The sequence below is a fragment of the Coregonus lavaretus genome, assembly GCF_964263955.1.
Source record: "Coregonus lavaretus genome assembly, chromosome: 5".
Classification (NCBI taxonomy): domain Eukaryota; kingdom Metazoa; phylum Chordata; class Actinopteri; order Salmoniformes; family Salmonidae; genus Coregonus; species Coregonus lavaretus.
In genome coordinates, this window is record NC_139992.1 from 65,581,008 (window position 1) to 65,597,138 (window position 16,131).

The window sequence follows — 16,131 nt, forward strand, 5'->3', positions numbered from 1 at the left end:
TTGACCATTAATGTTATGTATTATGTCATGTTATGTAGTTCTGTCCTTCAGCTGTAATTGACTATTAATGTTATGTATTATGTCATGTTTTATGTTTTGTGTGGACCCCAGGAAGAGTAGCTTTGGCTGTAGCTAATGGGGATCCTAATGAAATACTAAATACTCCAGTCAACACCAGTGGAGGCTGCTGAGGGGAGAACGGCTCATAATAATGGCCGGAACGGAGCAAATGGAATGGCATCAAACACCTGGAAACCATGGAAACCATGTGTTTGATGTATTTGATACCATTACACTTATTCTGCTCCAGTCATTACCACAAGTCCGTCCTCCCCAATTAAGGTGCCACCAACCTCCTGTGGGCAACACGTCTCAGTGTGTGTCCCAAATGTCACCCTATTCCCTACAGTGAGGGAAAAAAGTATTTGATCCCCTGCTGATTTTGTACGTTTGCCCACTGACAAAGAAATTATCAGTCTATAATTTTAATGGTAGGTTTATTTGAACAGTGAGAGACAGAATAACAACAAAAAAATCCAGAAAGACACATGTCAAAAATGTTATAAATTGATTTGCATTTTAATGAGGGAAATAAGTATTTGACCCCTCTGCAAAACATGACTTAGTACTTGGTGGTAAAACCCTTGTTGGCAACCAGGTTTGCACATATCTCAGGAGGGATTTTGTCCCACTCCTCTTTGCAGATCTTCTCTAAGTCATTAAGGTTTCGAGACTGACGTTTGGCAACTCAAACCTTCAGCTCCCTCCACAGATTTTCTATGGGATTAAGGTCTGGAGACTGGCTAGGCCACTCCAGGACCTTAATGTGCTTCTTCTTGAGCCACTCCTTTGTTGCCTTGGCCGTGTGTTTTGGGTCATTGTCATGCTGGAATACCCAATCACGACCCATTTTCAATGCCCTGGCTGAGGGAAGGAGGTTCTCACCCAAGATTTGACGGTACAAGGCCCCATCCATCGTCCCTTTGATGCGATGAAGTTGTCCTGTCCCCTTAGCAGAAAAACACCCCCAAAGCATAATGTTTCCACCTCCATGTTTGACGGTGGGAATGGTGTTCTTGGGGTCATAGGCAGCATTCCTCCTCCTCCAAACACAGCGAGTTGAGTTGATGCCAAAGAGCTCCATTTTGGTCTCATCTGACCACAACACTTTCACCCAGTTCTCCTCTGAATCATTCAGATGTTCATTGGCGAACTTCAGACGGGCATGTATATGTGCTGCAGGATTTCAGTCCTTCACGGCGTAGTGTGTTACCAATTGTTTTCTTGGTGACTATGGTCCCAGCTGCCTTGAGATCATTGACAAGATCATCCCGTGTAGTTCTGGGCTGATTCTTCACCGTTCTCATGATCATTGCAACTCCACGAGGTGAGATCTTGCATGGAGCCCCAGGCCCGAGGGAGATTGACAGTTCTGTTGTCACCTTCTCACCAAGCTGCTTGGCGATGGTCTTGTAGCCTATTCCAGCCTTGTGTATGTCTACAGTCTTGTCCCTGACATCCTTGGAGAGCTCTTTGGTCTTGGCCATGGTGGAGAGTTTGGAATCTGATTGATTGATTGCTTCTGTGGACAGGTGTCTTTTATACAGGTAACAAACTGAGATTAGGAGCACTCCCTTTAAGAGTGTGCTCCTAATCTCAGCTCATTGCCTGTATAAAAGACACCTGGGAGCCAGAAATCTTTCTGATTGAGAGGGGGTCAATACTGATTTCCCTCATTAAAATGCAAATCAATTTATAACATTTTTGACATGCGTTTTTCTGGATTTTTGTTGTTGTTATTCTGTCTCTCACTGTTCAAATAAACTTACCATTAAAATTATAGACTGATCATTTCTTTGTCAGTGGGCAAACGTACAAAATCAGCAGGGGATCAAATACCTTTTTCCCTCACTGTATATGGTGCACTGCTTTGGGCCATGGTCAAAAGTAGTGCACTATAAAGAAATTAGGGTACAATTTGGGACACATCCTCTGAGTCTAGGTTAAAAAAGTTTGAACAACACTGCTAATCTTCGCCAGGCCAGGCAGGTCTAGTGTAGTCTAGGTCTGGTAGCTGTTGTATATTTGCCTTGTTCAAATCAATCTGAATTGTTTTTCTTTGTCGTTCCAGGCGTAGGGACCCTCCAGAGGACCTCCAGCCAGCGCAGTGCCATGACGTACCAAAGAAACAATTACACTCTGAACACGGCAGCCACGTACGCCGAGCCCTACCGCCCTGCCCAATACCGGCCCTCCGAGGGCAACTACGCCCGGCAGCCAGTCGTCATGGACGACGGGACCACCCGCTCACCCTCCATAGACAGCATCCAGAAGGACCCAAAGTAAGCAGGCAAATAGGCACTAGGGTCATATTCATTAGTGCACAACGTAGCAAAACGTTTTACAACAAAAAACTTTTCTTATTGGACGAATCCCAGTAGATCCCTCCCCGTTTCGGCCCATTTGCTTCCGTTTGGTACCTACTGAATATGACCCACTGGGACTAACAGTGCTTCTAACAGTGCTTACTGGGCTCCTATATAGTGCTGGGTCAACATTAGTGTCCTCTTACTATTCAAACGCAAAGCCCCCCTGGGCAGGCATCCAGAGCCTTAGCCATTAAGCTACACGGCTACACGGACCACTTTACAATGGATCCTCAGATTCAGTGAACTGCTGTGTCTGCTCTTGCTACAGGGGCATGTGTACTATGTGAGCCAGGGTTTTTGGACCTGGAGCGCTAAACCCCTGACCTTGCACATTGGGAGTGCTGTTCACACCGCTGTGTGTTGCTCTAGCTGAGAGTAGTAAGAAAGGGTGACAGGGGGCCTCCCTGCTCTGCTCTACACTGCAGACTGCGGTCAGACCGAGGGGCGTCCCAAATGACACCCTATTCTCTATAGTGCACTGTAAAGGGAATAGGGTGCCATTTGGGACGTATGCCGAGGCAGGGCTAAAAGCATCTGAGAGAAACATGTTGTTGCATCAACTGGGTCCCTACTCCGTACCAGGGGAAATGTAGCAGTGGTGTTGGTATCGGCTGTTTGTGCCCCCAGGGTAATTTAGATGAAAATAGTATTTGATTTGATTGGACTTGTGTCTTGCTTCATGTAGCACACACTGAGGCAAGGAGCATTACAGCCTGCAACTCGCACATCAATACAGCCAATTCTATCACAATGAGGACGTGGTGTACCTCACGTTGCTACTTTCTCACTTCGATGTCTTTAGTTTACTCCGTTTGTCAGAAGGTCAAAGTCAAACACAAGTTCTGAAATAGACGCAGACTTTGTAATCTATGCTTTTCTCTTGTCATAAGGTTTATGAATTCTAGTAGAAAAGTTTAATTCTAGTAGACATCATTTATATGGGCCTTGCAGATTAAATGAATGAAGCTTTATGAACTGGGAGAAGCTCATGGCAGTGATTGTCCAAAAGGCAAGACATACCTTTTAGAGTCTTCCAAATGAAACTCTCCCCAGTGAAGTATCCTCCTTTATATTGGGAGAAAAGCAATCATCCTGGAGTGTAATAGATGCCGATGTCAATGTAATTTCCTGGCCTATAAACTTATTGCAGTGTGCCCCAGCCCTGTGGTAAGGGAGGAATAGTTGTTGCGTGCTGTCATCATACTGATACGTGCCTGTGTGTGTGTGTGTTTCCCTCTGTCTCTCTGTCTGTGTGTCTGTGTGTCTGAAATCTCTCTTTCCGTGTCTGTGATCCAGGGAGTTTGCGTGGCGTGACCCTGAGCTGCCTGAGGTGATTCATATGCTGCAGCACCAGTTCCCCTCGGTGCAGGCCAACGCCGCCGCATACCTGCAGCACCTGTGCTTTGGAGATAATAGAGTCAAGGCTGCGGTACGTACTCACTGCTCAATCTTCTTCCCTGCTTCACATATCCTTCATCAGTACCCAGATTGCAGTTCGCTGTGACGTGCCTCCCATCCCAAAGGGGGTGAATCTAAACGGAAATTTCTTCATTCCTCACATCCTCTCTCCTCATCTTCATCTCAAAGCACAAAGGAGGTTTATTTCGGTTCTTCTCTGATGCGTTATAAGGAGGAGGCAAGCAGAGCGGATGCGAGGAATCGAGGAAATACAATTGAGATTCCCCTAGGGTGTGAGAGGACTGAGCTGCTGCAGAGGCTCTCTCTCTCTCTCTCTTCCTTCTCTCTCTCTCTCTCTCTCTCTCTCTCTCTCTCTCTCTCTCTCTCTCTCTCTCTCTCTCTCTCTCTCTCTCTCTCTCTCTCTCTCTCTCTCTCTCTCTCTCTCTCTCTCTCTCTCTCTCTCTCTCTCTCTCTCTCTCCCCCCCCCCCCCCCCCCTTGACTAGGGTGGGTTGGGCTGACCACTCCATTCCACTCCAGCTCCCTCTGGAATTTCACGGCTCAACTGGGTGCTGGTACTCTTAGAATCAGCAGGGGCTTCACAGCACTTAACCTATACTGAGACACACACACACTTAACTGAGATGGTAGCGGGGTGAACAGGCCGTGGCTCCACTTCTGGTCCCCACAAGGATAGTAAAACCAAAAACCCACAGCCACACACACGCATGCGCACACACAAAGAAGATACATTGTTTTTTATAAACACAAACACACGGTCTCTTCTGTCAGTCAGTCTGTCTGTCTCTCACTCTTTCTCTCTCTCGCTCTTTGTCACACACTCATACATTACGAAGACACACATTTCAAGGAAAGAACATTGAGTCTTTTCTAGGTTTTGATAAAAGGCAACTGTCGGCTCTGTAGATATGTTGTTATTTTTTTTCCCTCGGGTGCAAAAAGTCAACTATTTAAATCTAGTCATACGTGGAAAGTGGCATAAGAATGCTATTGTTTGCGTAATCTCTTTAAATTACTGCAACACTTTGTATTATGAGTTTCACACCTTGTATCCACCCTATAGTTTAGGCATTCTATGTGAACACTAAAGATTTGCATGACATTTTCCATATTTCTTTCATCTGGCATGAAGAAAGCTATTGGTATACATTCTCTCAGCATCCCGGCTTAGCTACATGAATAAATGCAAAGCCTAGATTGTGTAATGGAGACCATCATGTTATCTTATAACAGGCTGTGATGTCACAATATCCATCCACCTTAAAATACTCCCCCTGTTTATTGTTTATCAATTCTCTGTGGTATTTTGCTGTAGAAACCAATGAATTTGTGTTCAGGGCCTTCTTAATAACACTGTATAACCCCATCTCTGTAGGTGTGCCGTCTAGGGGGCATCAAGCACTTGGTGGACCTATTAGACCACAAAACCCTGGAGGTCCAGAGGAACGCCTGTGGAGCTCTGAGGAACCTGGTCTACGGGAAAGCCATGGACGACAACAAGGTTGCCGTGAGAAACGCAGGTGGCGTCCCCGCTCTGCTCAGACTGCTGAGGAAGACTGTGGACGCTGAAGTGAGGGAGCTGGTCACGGGTAAGTGAGAGTGTGTGTGAGTGTTATGTGTGTGTGTGTGTGCTTGCAAGTGCATTGTGAATTCACTCAGTGTGTGTGTTTGGTGCGCGTGTGTATGAGCGTGTGTGCATGCATAATAAATTCGCTCTGTGTGTAATTGCGCTTGCATATATGTGTGTCTCTTTGCTTCTCTGGGTGAGAAAGCAGTGTTCATTTCAAATTGCCTCTTTAACCATGAACCTCCACGGACCGTGCCTTTCCACACCACAGCTCTGTGTGCTATTCCCTCGCTCTGCCATCTGGCATATTCACAAAAGTCCCATTTCCACAGTTACATGTTATTTCACTCATTCATTATTTAGTGACGTTTGCCCGAATCAGATCCACTGGAGTTCCACTACAGGGTTTTTGTGGGACAGGAACATTACTACACAACCTGAAGTAGAGCTGTTCAATTATTAACCTTCTCTCCTGCCTGCCTGCCAGTCCTCCGCTTTACCAGTCAATTGGCATGAGTCACTGCCTGTGTCCCATATGGCACCCTATTCCCTATATAGTGCACTACTGCTGACCAGCCCTGGTGAAAAGTAGTGCACTATAAAGGGAAAAGCCACTGTGTATGCTAGTCTGGTCTTGACCAGTTCTCCACGAGTCGCTGTCATTCATATTAGGGGGTTGGAGTTCCTCACTACCCTCTCCTGGGTCGTGTTTAGTAGACACGAAATGGGAGATAACACTTTAAAACGGAGGAGGGTACTGCCTGAACTTTCCAATGAGAACACTCATTTCTGATGTTTTTTATGCCTTGAACAGGACCTTGATATGGGGAGATCAGAGATTCAGTCGCTGCTAGTTGTGTGAACACAACCGACCTTGCCGTTTGAGCGAACACTCGTTTCCCAATGCACACGGTGCAGTTTTCCCTGTGTGGCTGGAGCTCTGCAAACAGGGTATAAATCCAAGTTGTTTAGGATCAACATGGAGTATTACAGAAATAAGCAAGCCAAGATGTTCGGCTCCCAGGTGGCTGAATCAGCTGTTTGTATACAGCTCAGCTCTGTCTCTGACTGTAGCTCAGGTTACAGTGAAATGGATTCTTCAGGCTACCAATACACAGAGAGCACCAGCAAAATGCAGCATTCATTTGCTCCTTTCTGTAGTAATACATTGTGGAAGTGAAGTGGAGATATGGCTTGAGTCTCATGCAATGTTCCCTCTAATGTTTTTCCCGCACTGAGCAAATTTCATGTCTGCTGAACGCAAACTTGAACGTTGTGAAACTTCTGTGCAACTTCCAGCGTGCATTTACTGTGAACACTGAGGCTGTACCCACTTTAAGTTACAGTTTTAACAGTGGCCAAGTAGACTACTGGGGCTATTTGATCATAATGTAGGCCTACCAGAGTGGCCTACCATCAAAAACAATAGAGAAGATGCATCCCATAACATTTTAACATGTAAATAACTGTTCTATCATTCAGCCTACAATAGAAGTGAATGTTTGGTGTTCAATGTAGGCCTACATTCCATGACTTAAAAAAAAACATGCAGGGCTTGAAATTAATCTGTTTATCCACTTGTCCTTCAGACAAGGAGGGGACTGAAAATGGTGTTGTGTTGTTTGATACAAGAAACCACTTTACAAAATTAAATGCATTATTATTCCCATACCATTATTACAGAGAATCAGACAAATTATGCTACCCTCTGCCTATTGGCTACTTAGCTTATTCAAGCCTTTCTCAAAATACAACACTGCCCCTTTAAGACATAAAAAAAGCTCTTTACCTGACTCGCTTTTCAAAGATGTCTAGAAATGTACACATTTTCTGTTCTTGTAGGAAGCAATCACTCCCCCATTGCTGACTACAAATTATGTATAACTGGGCTAATAACTCACTAACTAGCAAAGGATATGAACAAATGTGCACGTGGCTACATGCAGCTCTCACTTTGACCTTGAAACAAGCACATCTACTCACAACCCTCGTACTGTGTAGAGTAGGCTGAGTCGTGCGTGTCAATGCAATAGAATCTTACTCCGATGCATTCTGCCTACAACAGAATCTCTTGCATAGTTAGTTTTGCATACTAAGTCTTGCATAGTTCGTTGTGTTTCGGTATGCTGGATTGAAAGTGCTAATATTGCGTTGATTTGATCACATTTCCCACAATAAAGGGAAACGTTGATAGTGTTAACTAAAGGGGAAAGTTACATGAAGTTCAATCTTGTGCTTCTCTGCGCGGACTGATATTTCTCCTGTGTGGCAGTCCCAGGGAGGGAACATTGGTCTCATGTGTCAATCAAGTTGGTGTTTGTTTAATTCTTCTCCAAGGAAAAGGAAGAGACAGTTCTTCTTAGTGTCTCCTAAGCACAGACAGGGTGAATTACGGAACTAACCCATCAGAACCACATGCAGCCCATAACAGAATGGATTATGAGGGATGGAACCACTGGCATTTCAGTCACTTCTAGCCAGTCTTTTCCATTGGCATTCAAATGAGAGGCCAATTCAAGGCAGACGTGTGTCACACAAATCTTGGACTAAATTGCTTTCACCTGTCGTGAGCACGCTTTACGACTGCGTGTATTGAAAAGCATCGGCCGCATGTTTAATTGGTAGTTGAAGACCCAGAATGCTTAGCAATTAGAGAAGGTCATCGATCACAGCGTCACCTCTGGATAATCACAACCAATCAGATTAATCCACAGTTCCCTACCTGCTGGCCAAAGCCAATGGGCTAATTGGAACTGACAAGACTTACTCTCCAATTACCCTCCAACATATTTCTACCCTTGAAAACATGGTTGGTGGTGTAATTTAACCTTGTTTTTGAAGCGCCATGTCCTGTATGTCTGCGTCTCAAATGGCACCCTATTCCCTACATGGTGCACTACTTTTGACCAGAGCTCTGGTAAAAAAGTAGTGCACTGTGTAGGGAATAGGGTGCCATTTGGGATGCAGAAGTTTGAGATGGCCATAGGGTACTCAGTGTGACCATCTCTGAGCAGGAGATGTTTGTTCCCCTGTATGTCAATGGCCCCTTATTCTGTTATTATTCCAGTGGGAGGGATCATCAGCCATGCTCCATGTGAGCCACTAATGGAGGAGGAGGAGCTGCCTCTCCTCTCTTCTCTAATCAGGTCAGGGGGTCATGTTGTGGGGACATGTCAAGCAATCTAGGCCTGGTCCCTGGCTCCCACAGCAGCTGTTGTGGTTATGGCCTGTCCTCACAAGGCTTCTGAGATCAAAGTGCCAGGCCTCCTTTGGCTGTTGTCACCCCAGTGGCAGTACAGGTGTCACCTGGCCCCTACGGCGGGAGAAGCATCTGGACATACAAACAGCCTGGGCCTTGCTGCTCTGAGCAGCACACAGGGGCCCTGTCCTACAAAGCACTGTCTGTCCGCGTGTGACCCGCTGTCACAATTGCAACCACCCACCAACACACAACCAGGGAAGGAACAAAATGACATTACATGACATTATATTACATTAGTTTGTATGTGTGTGGGGGTGGGGTGGGTGGGTGGATGGGATCATTGCTTCTGTCCCTATGTAGCTTCCCTTGAATAGAAGTGCCTATGTTTAGATGTCAAGGCAGGTACAGGGCTAACCTTGGGCCTTGTGTTGTGTGTTTTTCCAGACAGCTGTAGGGAAATCAGCCCCACGGCACTCATCTCTAATCAGCGTTCCTTTGAAATTGAACAGAACTCATCGAGCGAGACACACTGGAGCTGCTGCAAAGCTTCCATTTCCTCAGATGTAGGGCAGAGTACAGATTGTCATCTTGCTCAACCTGCAGCCACTATAGAAATGTATTGAGACTTCAGGCACATGGTTATACTGTAGTCAGCCACACCCTACAGACTGGGGAAAACGAAACTATTTTGTATTATCCACTAGTCTACACAGAGCTCTCCGCTCTGCCCCCACTGGCCCAGGGCTGAATAACAGTGTCAAAGCTAGTCTTGATTTTTAATGATGCGTGTTCAAGCAAGCCCTCGGCTTTGAGCGGACACAAGACTGTCCAGGACTGCGTCCCAAATGGCAGTGGCACCCTATTTCCTATAGCCTCTGGTCAAAAGTAGTGCACTACATAGGGAATAGGGTGCTTTTTGGGTCTAGTATTGCAATGGATCTACATGCTCATCACAACTCTATAGCAAAGCACATGCAAACTCACGCCCCTCTAACTCTCTCACTCTCAGAGTCAACTAATGCCTGACCTACACCCATTAATCTACCCAATCAGAGCCTGTTCATACTCGACCACACCCTTACTCTGGCCAATCAGAAGTGGCTAAACACCTGACCCACTAGCTCAGGGTACTGTAAGGGCTATCCTGGCTTCAGCACCTAATTCCTGCAGACAGTAACTGAATAACAAGCTCAGTGGAGATTTCATTATGGGGCGGAATGGAGCCCTTTAGCCAGATCACTGCTTCCCAAGCTATGAGAGACACACACACTACCCTCCCCATCGCTCGCTCGCGCTCTCATAAACAAGTCCACATACACACTCTCTCTTTCTTTTCACACACACACTCCCTAAATTTATCAAATGACCTGTCTTTCGAGGAATGATTCGAAGACGGATGAATGGCTCCTGTGTCACAGCGTATCACAGCTTATTGCATTTACATTTTAGTCATTTAGCAGACGCTCTTATCCAGAGTGACTTCCAGTTAGTGAGTGCATGCATTTTTTCATACTGGCCCCCCGTGGGAATCGAACCCACAGCCTTTGCGTTGCAAGCGCCATGCTCTACCAATTGAGCTATAAGGGACCTCTCCAGCTCGGGCATTAGTTTACATTGGGGCTAGTGTTCCCGCACCTAGCCACACACACACACATAAACAAACACACAAAGTACAGTATATAGGACTGAGCCAAGATCTGAGAGATCAAGCCTCATTCACACAGGCTGTTCCCTCTGACTGTCAAATGTGACACATAGGTATTGCCTGACTTTATAGAGACCCCTGTCAGTCACACCTCACTGGGCTCAGCTGCAGAATTATCCCAAATCAAAAAGACTGCGGCAGCCAGGCGGCTTCCACAGGGCCAGTTTAAAGGCTGGTGGTTAGCGGCTTCTTCAAATAGAGCTATAGGGGCGATGAGGAGGAACTTGGGTGTTGATGGCTAGCGGGACAGACCTGGGTCATTTCAGTTTGCCTGAGTGCTAGACCAACACTGTGTGTGTGCTTGTGTTATCACTACATTACAATGCACTCTGTCTGAGGGAATTCACTAAACAGCCATCGGAGAAAGCCAAGGCAAACAAAGCTATAGGCTAAGCTAGTAGAGAAAGGCACTCAATCACTGCAGAGATTTTGGCTAAGGTGTATGTTAACTTCCGACTTCAACTGTATATTTGCAAAAAATATATATGGGGGACTGGAAGTGATGCAGACAATTACATTGATGGAAGCTACAATCTATCTGCAATATTAAAGCTGATCTACCCCCTAAAAAAATATGCCTATCAGAAGCTTCTAAAGCCATGACATCATTTTCTGGAATTTTTCAAGCTGTTTAAAGGCACAGTCAACTTAGTGTATGACCCACTGGAATTGTGATACAATGAATTATAAGTGAAATGATCTGTCTGTAAACAATTGTTGGAAAAATTACTTGTGTCATGCACAAAGTAGATGTCCTAACCGACTTGCCAAAACGATAGATTGTTAACAAGAAATTTGTGGAGTGGTTGAAAAACGAGTTTTAATGACTCCAACCTAAGTGTATGTAAACTTCCAACTTCAACTGTATCAAAATTCCAGTGGGTCAGAAGTTTATATACACTAGGTTGACTGTGCCTTTAAACAGCTTGGAAAATTCCAGAAAATGATGTCATGGCTTTAGAAGCTTCTGATAGGCTAATTGACATCATTTGAGTCAATTGGAGGTGTACCTGTGGATGTATTTCAAGGCCTACCTTCAAACTCAGTGCCTCTTTGCTTGACATCATGGGAAAATCAAAATAAATCAGCCATGACCCCAGAAAGAAAATTGTAGACCTCCACAAGTCTGGTTCATCTTTGGGAGCAATTTCCAAACGCCTGATGGTACCACGTTCATTTGTACAAACTATAGTACGCAAGTATAAACACCATGGGACCACGCAGCCGTCATACCGCTCAGGAAGGAGACGCGTACTTTGGTGCGAAAAGTGCAAATCAATCCCAGAACAACAGCAAAGGAGGGACTGGTGCACTTCACAAAATAGATGGCATCGTGAGGAAGGAAAATTATGTGGATATATTAAAGCAACATCTCAAGACATCAGTCAGGAAGTTAAAGCTTGGTCGCAAATGAGTCTTCCAAATGGACAATGACCCCAAGCATACTTCCAAAGTTGTGGCAAAATGGCTTAAGGACAACAAAGTCAAGGAATTGGAGTGACCATCACAAAGCCCTGACCTCAAACCTATAGAAAATGTGTGGGCAGAACTGAAAAGGCGTGTGCGAGCAAGGAGGCCTACAAACATGACTCAGTTACACCAGCTCTGTCAGGAGGAATGGGCCAAAATTCACTCAACGTATTGTGGGAAGCTTGTGGAAGGCTACCTAAAATGTTTGACCCAAGTTAAACCATTTAAAGGCAATGCTACCAAATACTAATTGAGTGTATGTAAACTTCTGACCCACTTGGAATGAGATCAAATAAATAAAAGCTGAAATAAATAATTCTCTCTACTATTATTCTGACATTTCACATTCTTAAAATAAAGTGGTGATCCTAACTGACCTAAGACAGGGAAGTTTTACTAGGATTATATGTCAAGAATTGTGAAACACTTTAGCCAAATACATTTAAACTCAGTTTATGTAAACTTCCAAATTCAACTGTACAAACATACATACATACATACATACATACATACATACATACATACATACATACATACATACATACATACATACATACATACATACATACACACACATACACTACCGTTCAAAAGTTTGGGGTCACTTAGACATTTCCTTGTTTTCGAAAGAAAAGCAATTTTTTTGTCCATTAAAATAACATAAAATTGATCAGAAATACAGTGTAGACATTGTTAATTTTGTAAATGGCTATTGTAGCTGGAATATCTACATAGGCGTACAGAGGCCCATTATCAGCAACCATCAGTTCTGTGTTCCAATGGCACGTTGTGTTTGCTAATCCAAGTTTATCATTTTAAAAGGCTAATTGATCATTAGAAATCCCTTTTACAATTATGTTAGCACAGCTGAAAACTGTTGTGCTGATTTAAAGAAGCAATAAAACTGGCCTTCTTGAGACTAGTTGAGTATCTGGAGCATCAGCAATTGTGGGTTCGATTACAGGCTCAAAATGGCCAGAAACAAATAACTTTCTTCTGAAACTCTGTCTATTCTTGTTCTGAGAAATGAAGGCTATTCCATGTGAGAAATTGCCAAGAAACTGAAGATCTCGTACAACGCTGTGTACTACTCCCTTCACAGAACAGCACAAACTGGCTCTAACCAGAATAGAAAGAGGAGTGGGAAGCCCCATATACGTTTTACGGACACAGTATGTTTTACATTAGTTATCTTGTTGTTATTCATTGTTATTAGTCCCAACCTTCAGCTCCATTCAACCCCTCCCATCTATCTCTTAAGACCATCCATATTGGATTTCTGTGATGTTTAACAAAAGTTCTGAACCTCTCTTTTCTCATTGTTTCTACACATTGTAAATTGAAAATAAAATGTTTTGCTAAAAGTATTATTATATTATTGATCGATTGGCTATGACGTTTCAGATCACCCAGTAGTGCTATCTGCAGGGTTAGCTGCAGGTAAATATTGCAATTCTTCAGCCATTCCTGGACCTGTGACCAAAAACAAGCTACATAATCTGTAGAGCTGGGAAGGTTGTATCCCCCATATAAATACAATTCTATTGGTTGCAAGAATTTTGTATAATAATTTAAATTGAACAATTTTATGTATTGAATCCAGTGTCGTTTTGCGTATCAGTTCATAAACCACGTGCCATGGAATCTGTACGTCAAAAATCTCTTCCCAACTATTTTGTAATCTATATGGCACGGCTGTCAATTTTTGGGTCCTTAAATTAAACTGGGGTACTTTTTTATTTATCACAATTTTCCTTAACCAATTATGGTCTTTAATGCAGGGCCGACCTTCCACTTACCTCTTCCATTTTTTGCGGTAATGCTGCAATTAGTTGGTTGTAATTTTGGGTAGAGCAGACATTTCCATATGTTTTTGTTAGCTGTATGTGCGATATAACGCCACCAGTCCTACCTATGATATAATTTACGAAGATTATACCTTTTGTAAACATTTTGTCAAAAAAAATAAGTTTTTTTTATCAATTAGTATATTTGAGTTTAACCACAATATTTGTTGCATTATTTGTTCTGTCGTTTCTGGTGGATGAAATTGAAATTGCAACCAACTTTCCATGGCTTGTTTTAGAAATAGTGATATTCTCACTGAAAGTGAGAGGTTGTAATCTGAATAAAGGGGAAAATACCATTCTTGAACATAGGGTGAGACATTCCTACTAATTTGCTAGAGAACCAGTTCGGATTTAAGTATAACTTTTGTATGACTGAAGCCTTTAGTGAGAGGTCTAATGCTTTAATATTTAATAATCTCTGCCCTCCAAATTCATATTCATTATATAAATAGGCCCGTTTAATTTTGTCTGGCTTGCCGTTCCAAATAAAATGGAATATTTTCTTCTCATATAATTTACAAAACTGTTCGCTAGGTGTAGGCAAGACCATAAGCAAATAGGTAAACTGGGATATTACTAAAGAGTTAATCAGGGTGATTTTCCCACAAATGGTAGCAAGATCTTATCTATTTTTGCTAACTTTCTATTAAAATGTATTGGAGTGAGATCATTTATTTATTTCGGGATATGTATACCAAGTATATCCACATCACCATCAGACCATTTTATTGGTAAACTACACGGTAATGTAAAAGTTGTATTTTTTTGTGATCCAATACGTAATATAGTACACTCATCATAATTTGGTTGTAATCCAGAGAGGTTAGAAAATGTATCTAGATCCTCTATGAGGCTGTGGAGGGATCCAAGTTGTGGATTTAAGAGAAAACGGAGAGGTTTGATTGAAATGAATCCCAGGGCCTGAGCATACACGTTATAGCGGAGGTGATGTTATAGCTTTGGTATGCAGCCCCACATGGTGCTGTCAGGAGCAGATAAGAGGCTTCATTGGCTGAATGTTAACCGTGGAGAGAGATGCTTTCATGGTTAAACAGGGTAACTCAAAGGATAGGGACGGAACGGACACTATTTGAACCACAGACAGATCTGGCTCTATAATGCCTTGCTGGCATCGTCTTTATATTGTGCCCTTGGGCTATAGTAATGGGCGTGATGATTTCCATTGGTTTCACTGAAGAGAAGACAAGACGTGTGTAGAAAACATAGCATACACACTCACACTGTGGTGGAAGTACGAGAGCTCAAGGAAACCACAAGGATTACTTGGACACACACGCACACACACAATAACCCCTACACCACACACACGCACACACACAACAACCCCTACACCACACACACGCACACACACAACAACCCCTACACCACACACACGCACACACAGCAGTTTTCCCCCTATATTCATTTAATTGTTGCCTCCACTCCAAAATATATGATTTCGGGATGGTGAAGGTTTTCTAAAACCAGATATAAAATATGTTGAAAATATAATGGAGCAATATATTGTTAAATAAGATCATCTTTGAGCGCTAACGATCGGCAAAATAAAAACTAGACAGTCAGGGAGAATCTACAAATGTCATGGCATGGGGCCCCTATTGATTCTGTTATAATGTTTGAGTCACTCAGATAGCATAAGAACACGGCATAAGCCATTGGCAAATTGTGCAGAATTGCAGGAAATCAGCTTAAAAACTGTAAAATGTTCTCTCCACCCATGTGTAGAACAGGAAATTGGCTATAAAACGGCAAGAGGACGGCCTCTAATATTTTGCCATTGGCCACCGCACACACACACACACACTGTACACCAGGCATCACTCCCATCCCATGCTTGCCTATCCTCACACACAACCAAAGAGATCTGCCAATCAGCGGGGTGTAGATAGTTCTCTTTTGCTGTGCCCGCAGTCTTGGAGGTAGCAGCTATAGATGCATCCCAAATGCACCCTATTCCCTATATAGTGCAATACTTTTGACCAGGTCCCATAGGGTTCCCATAGGGATCTGGTCAGCAGTAGTGCACTACATAGGGAATAAGGTGCCCTAGGGCTCTGTTCAAAAGTATTGCACTATTTAGGGAACATGGTCCCATTTGGGACACATTCTATGTCTCTCTCGCTGTCTGTAGTTAGATAGGAGCTGAGCTGCAGCCCTGACCAAGGTTACTGACGCCCTGCAGAAATCAGCCTGTGTTTTCTGCTGCCAGTAACAGCTCTCTAATTAAAAGAACATGCTCCACACTGGGTAATCCGGAGCAGATGAAGCATCAAAGGGCCCCTCCATCACATACTGTATACTAGAAATATCAGTGGTTAGCATACGTGCATTTCAAATGAATAAAATGATTACATGATATCGGGAGACATGCTCCATTATTTATATGATACGTTTAAACGTTGAGCCAGTACCATATGGTGTTTGTGTTCATTTCGAGTGAAAAGTCTTCCTCAGTTGCCCTGAGGATATG

The 16,131-nt window shown here is 43.5% G+C and overlaps 1 protein-coding gene across 3 annotated transcripts in view; it reads left to right on the plus strand.

Moving 5' to 3' along the window:
• LOC311129793 (plakophilin-4-like) overlaps nt 1–16,131 on the plus strand; it is a 129,588-nt gene that overhangs the window by 101,638 nt on the left and 11,819 nt on the right. For all 3 annotated transcript variants that reach the window (XM_084162241.1, XM_084162239.1, XM_084162240.1), the window contains 3 exons: nt 2,132–2,342; nt 3,726–3,858; nt 5,222–5,435. In XM_084162241.1, coding sequence (XP_084018367.1) covers nt 2,132–2,342; nt 3,726–3,858; nt 5,222–5,435 — 558 coding nt within the window. The remainder of the gene's footprint in view (nt 1–2,131; nt 2,343–3,725; nt 3,859–5,221; nt 5,436–16,131) is intronic.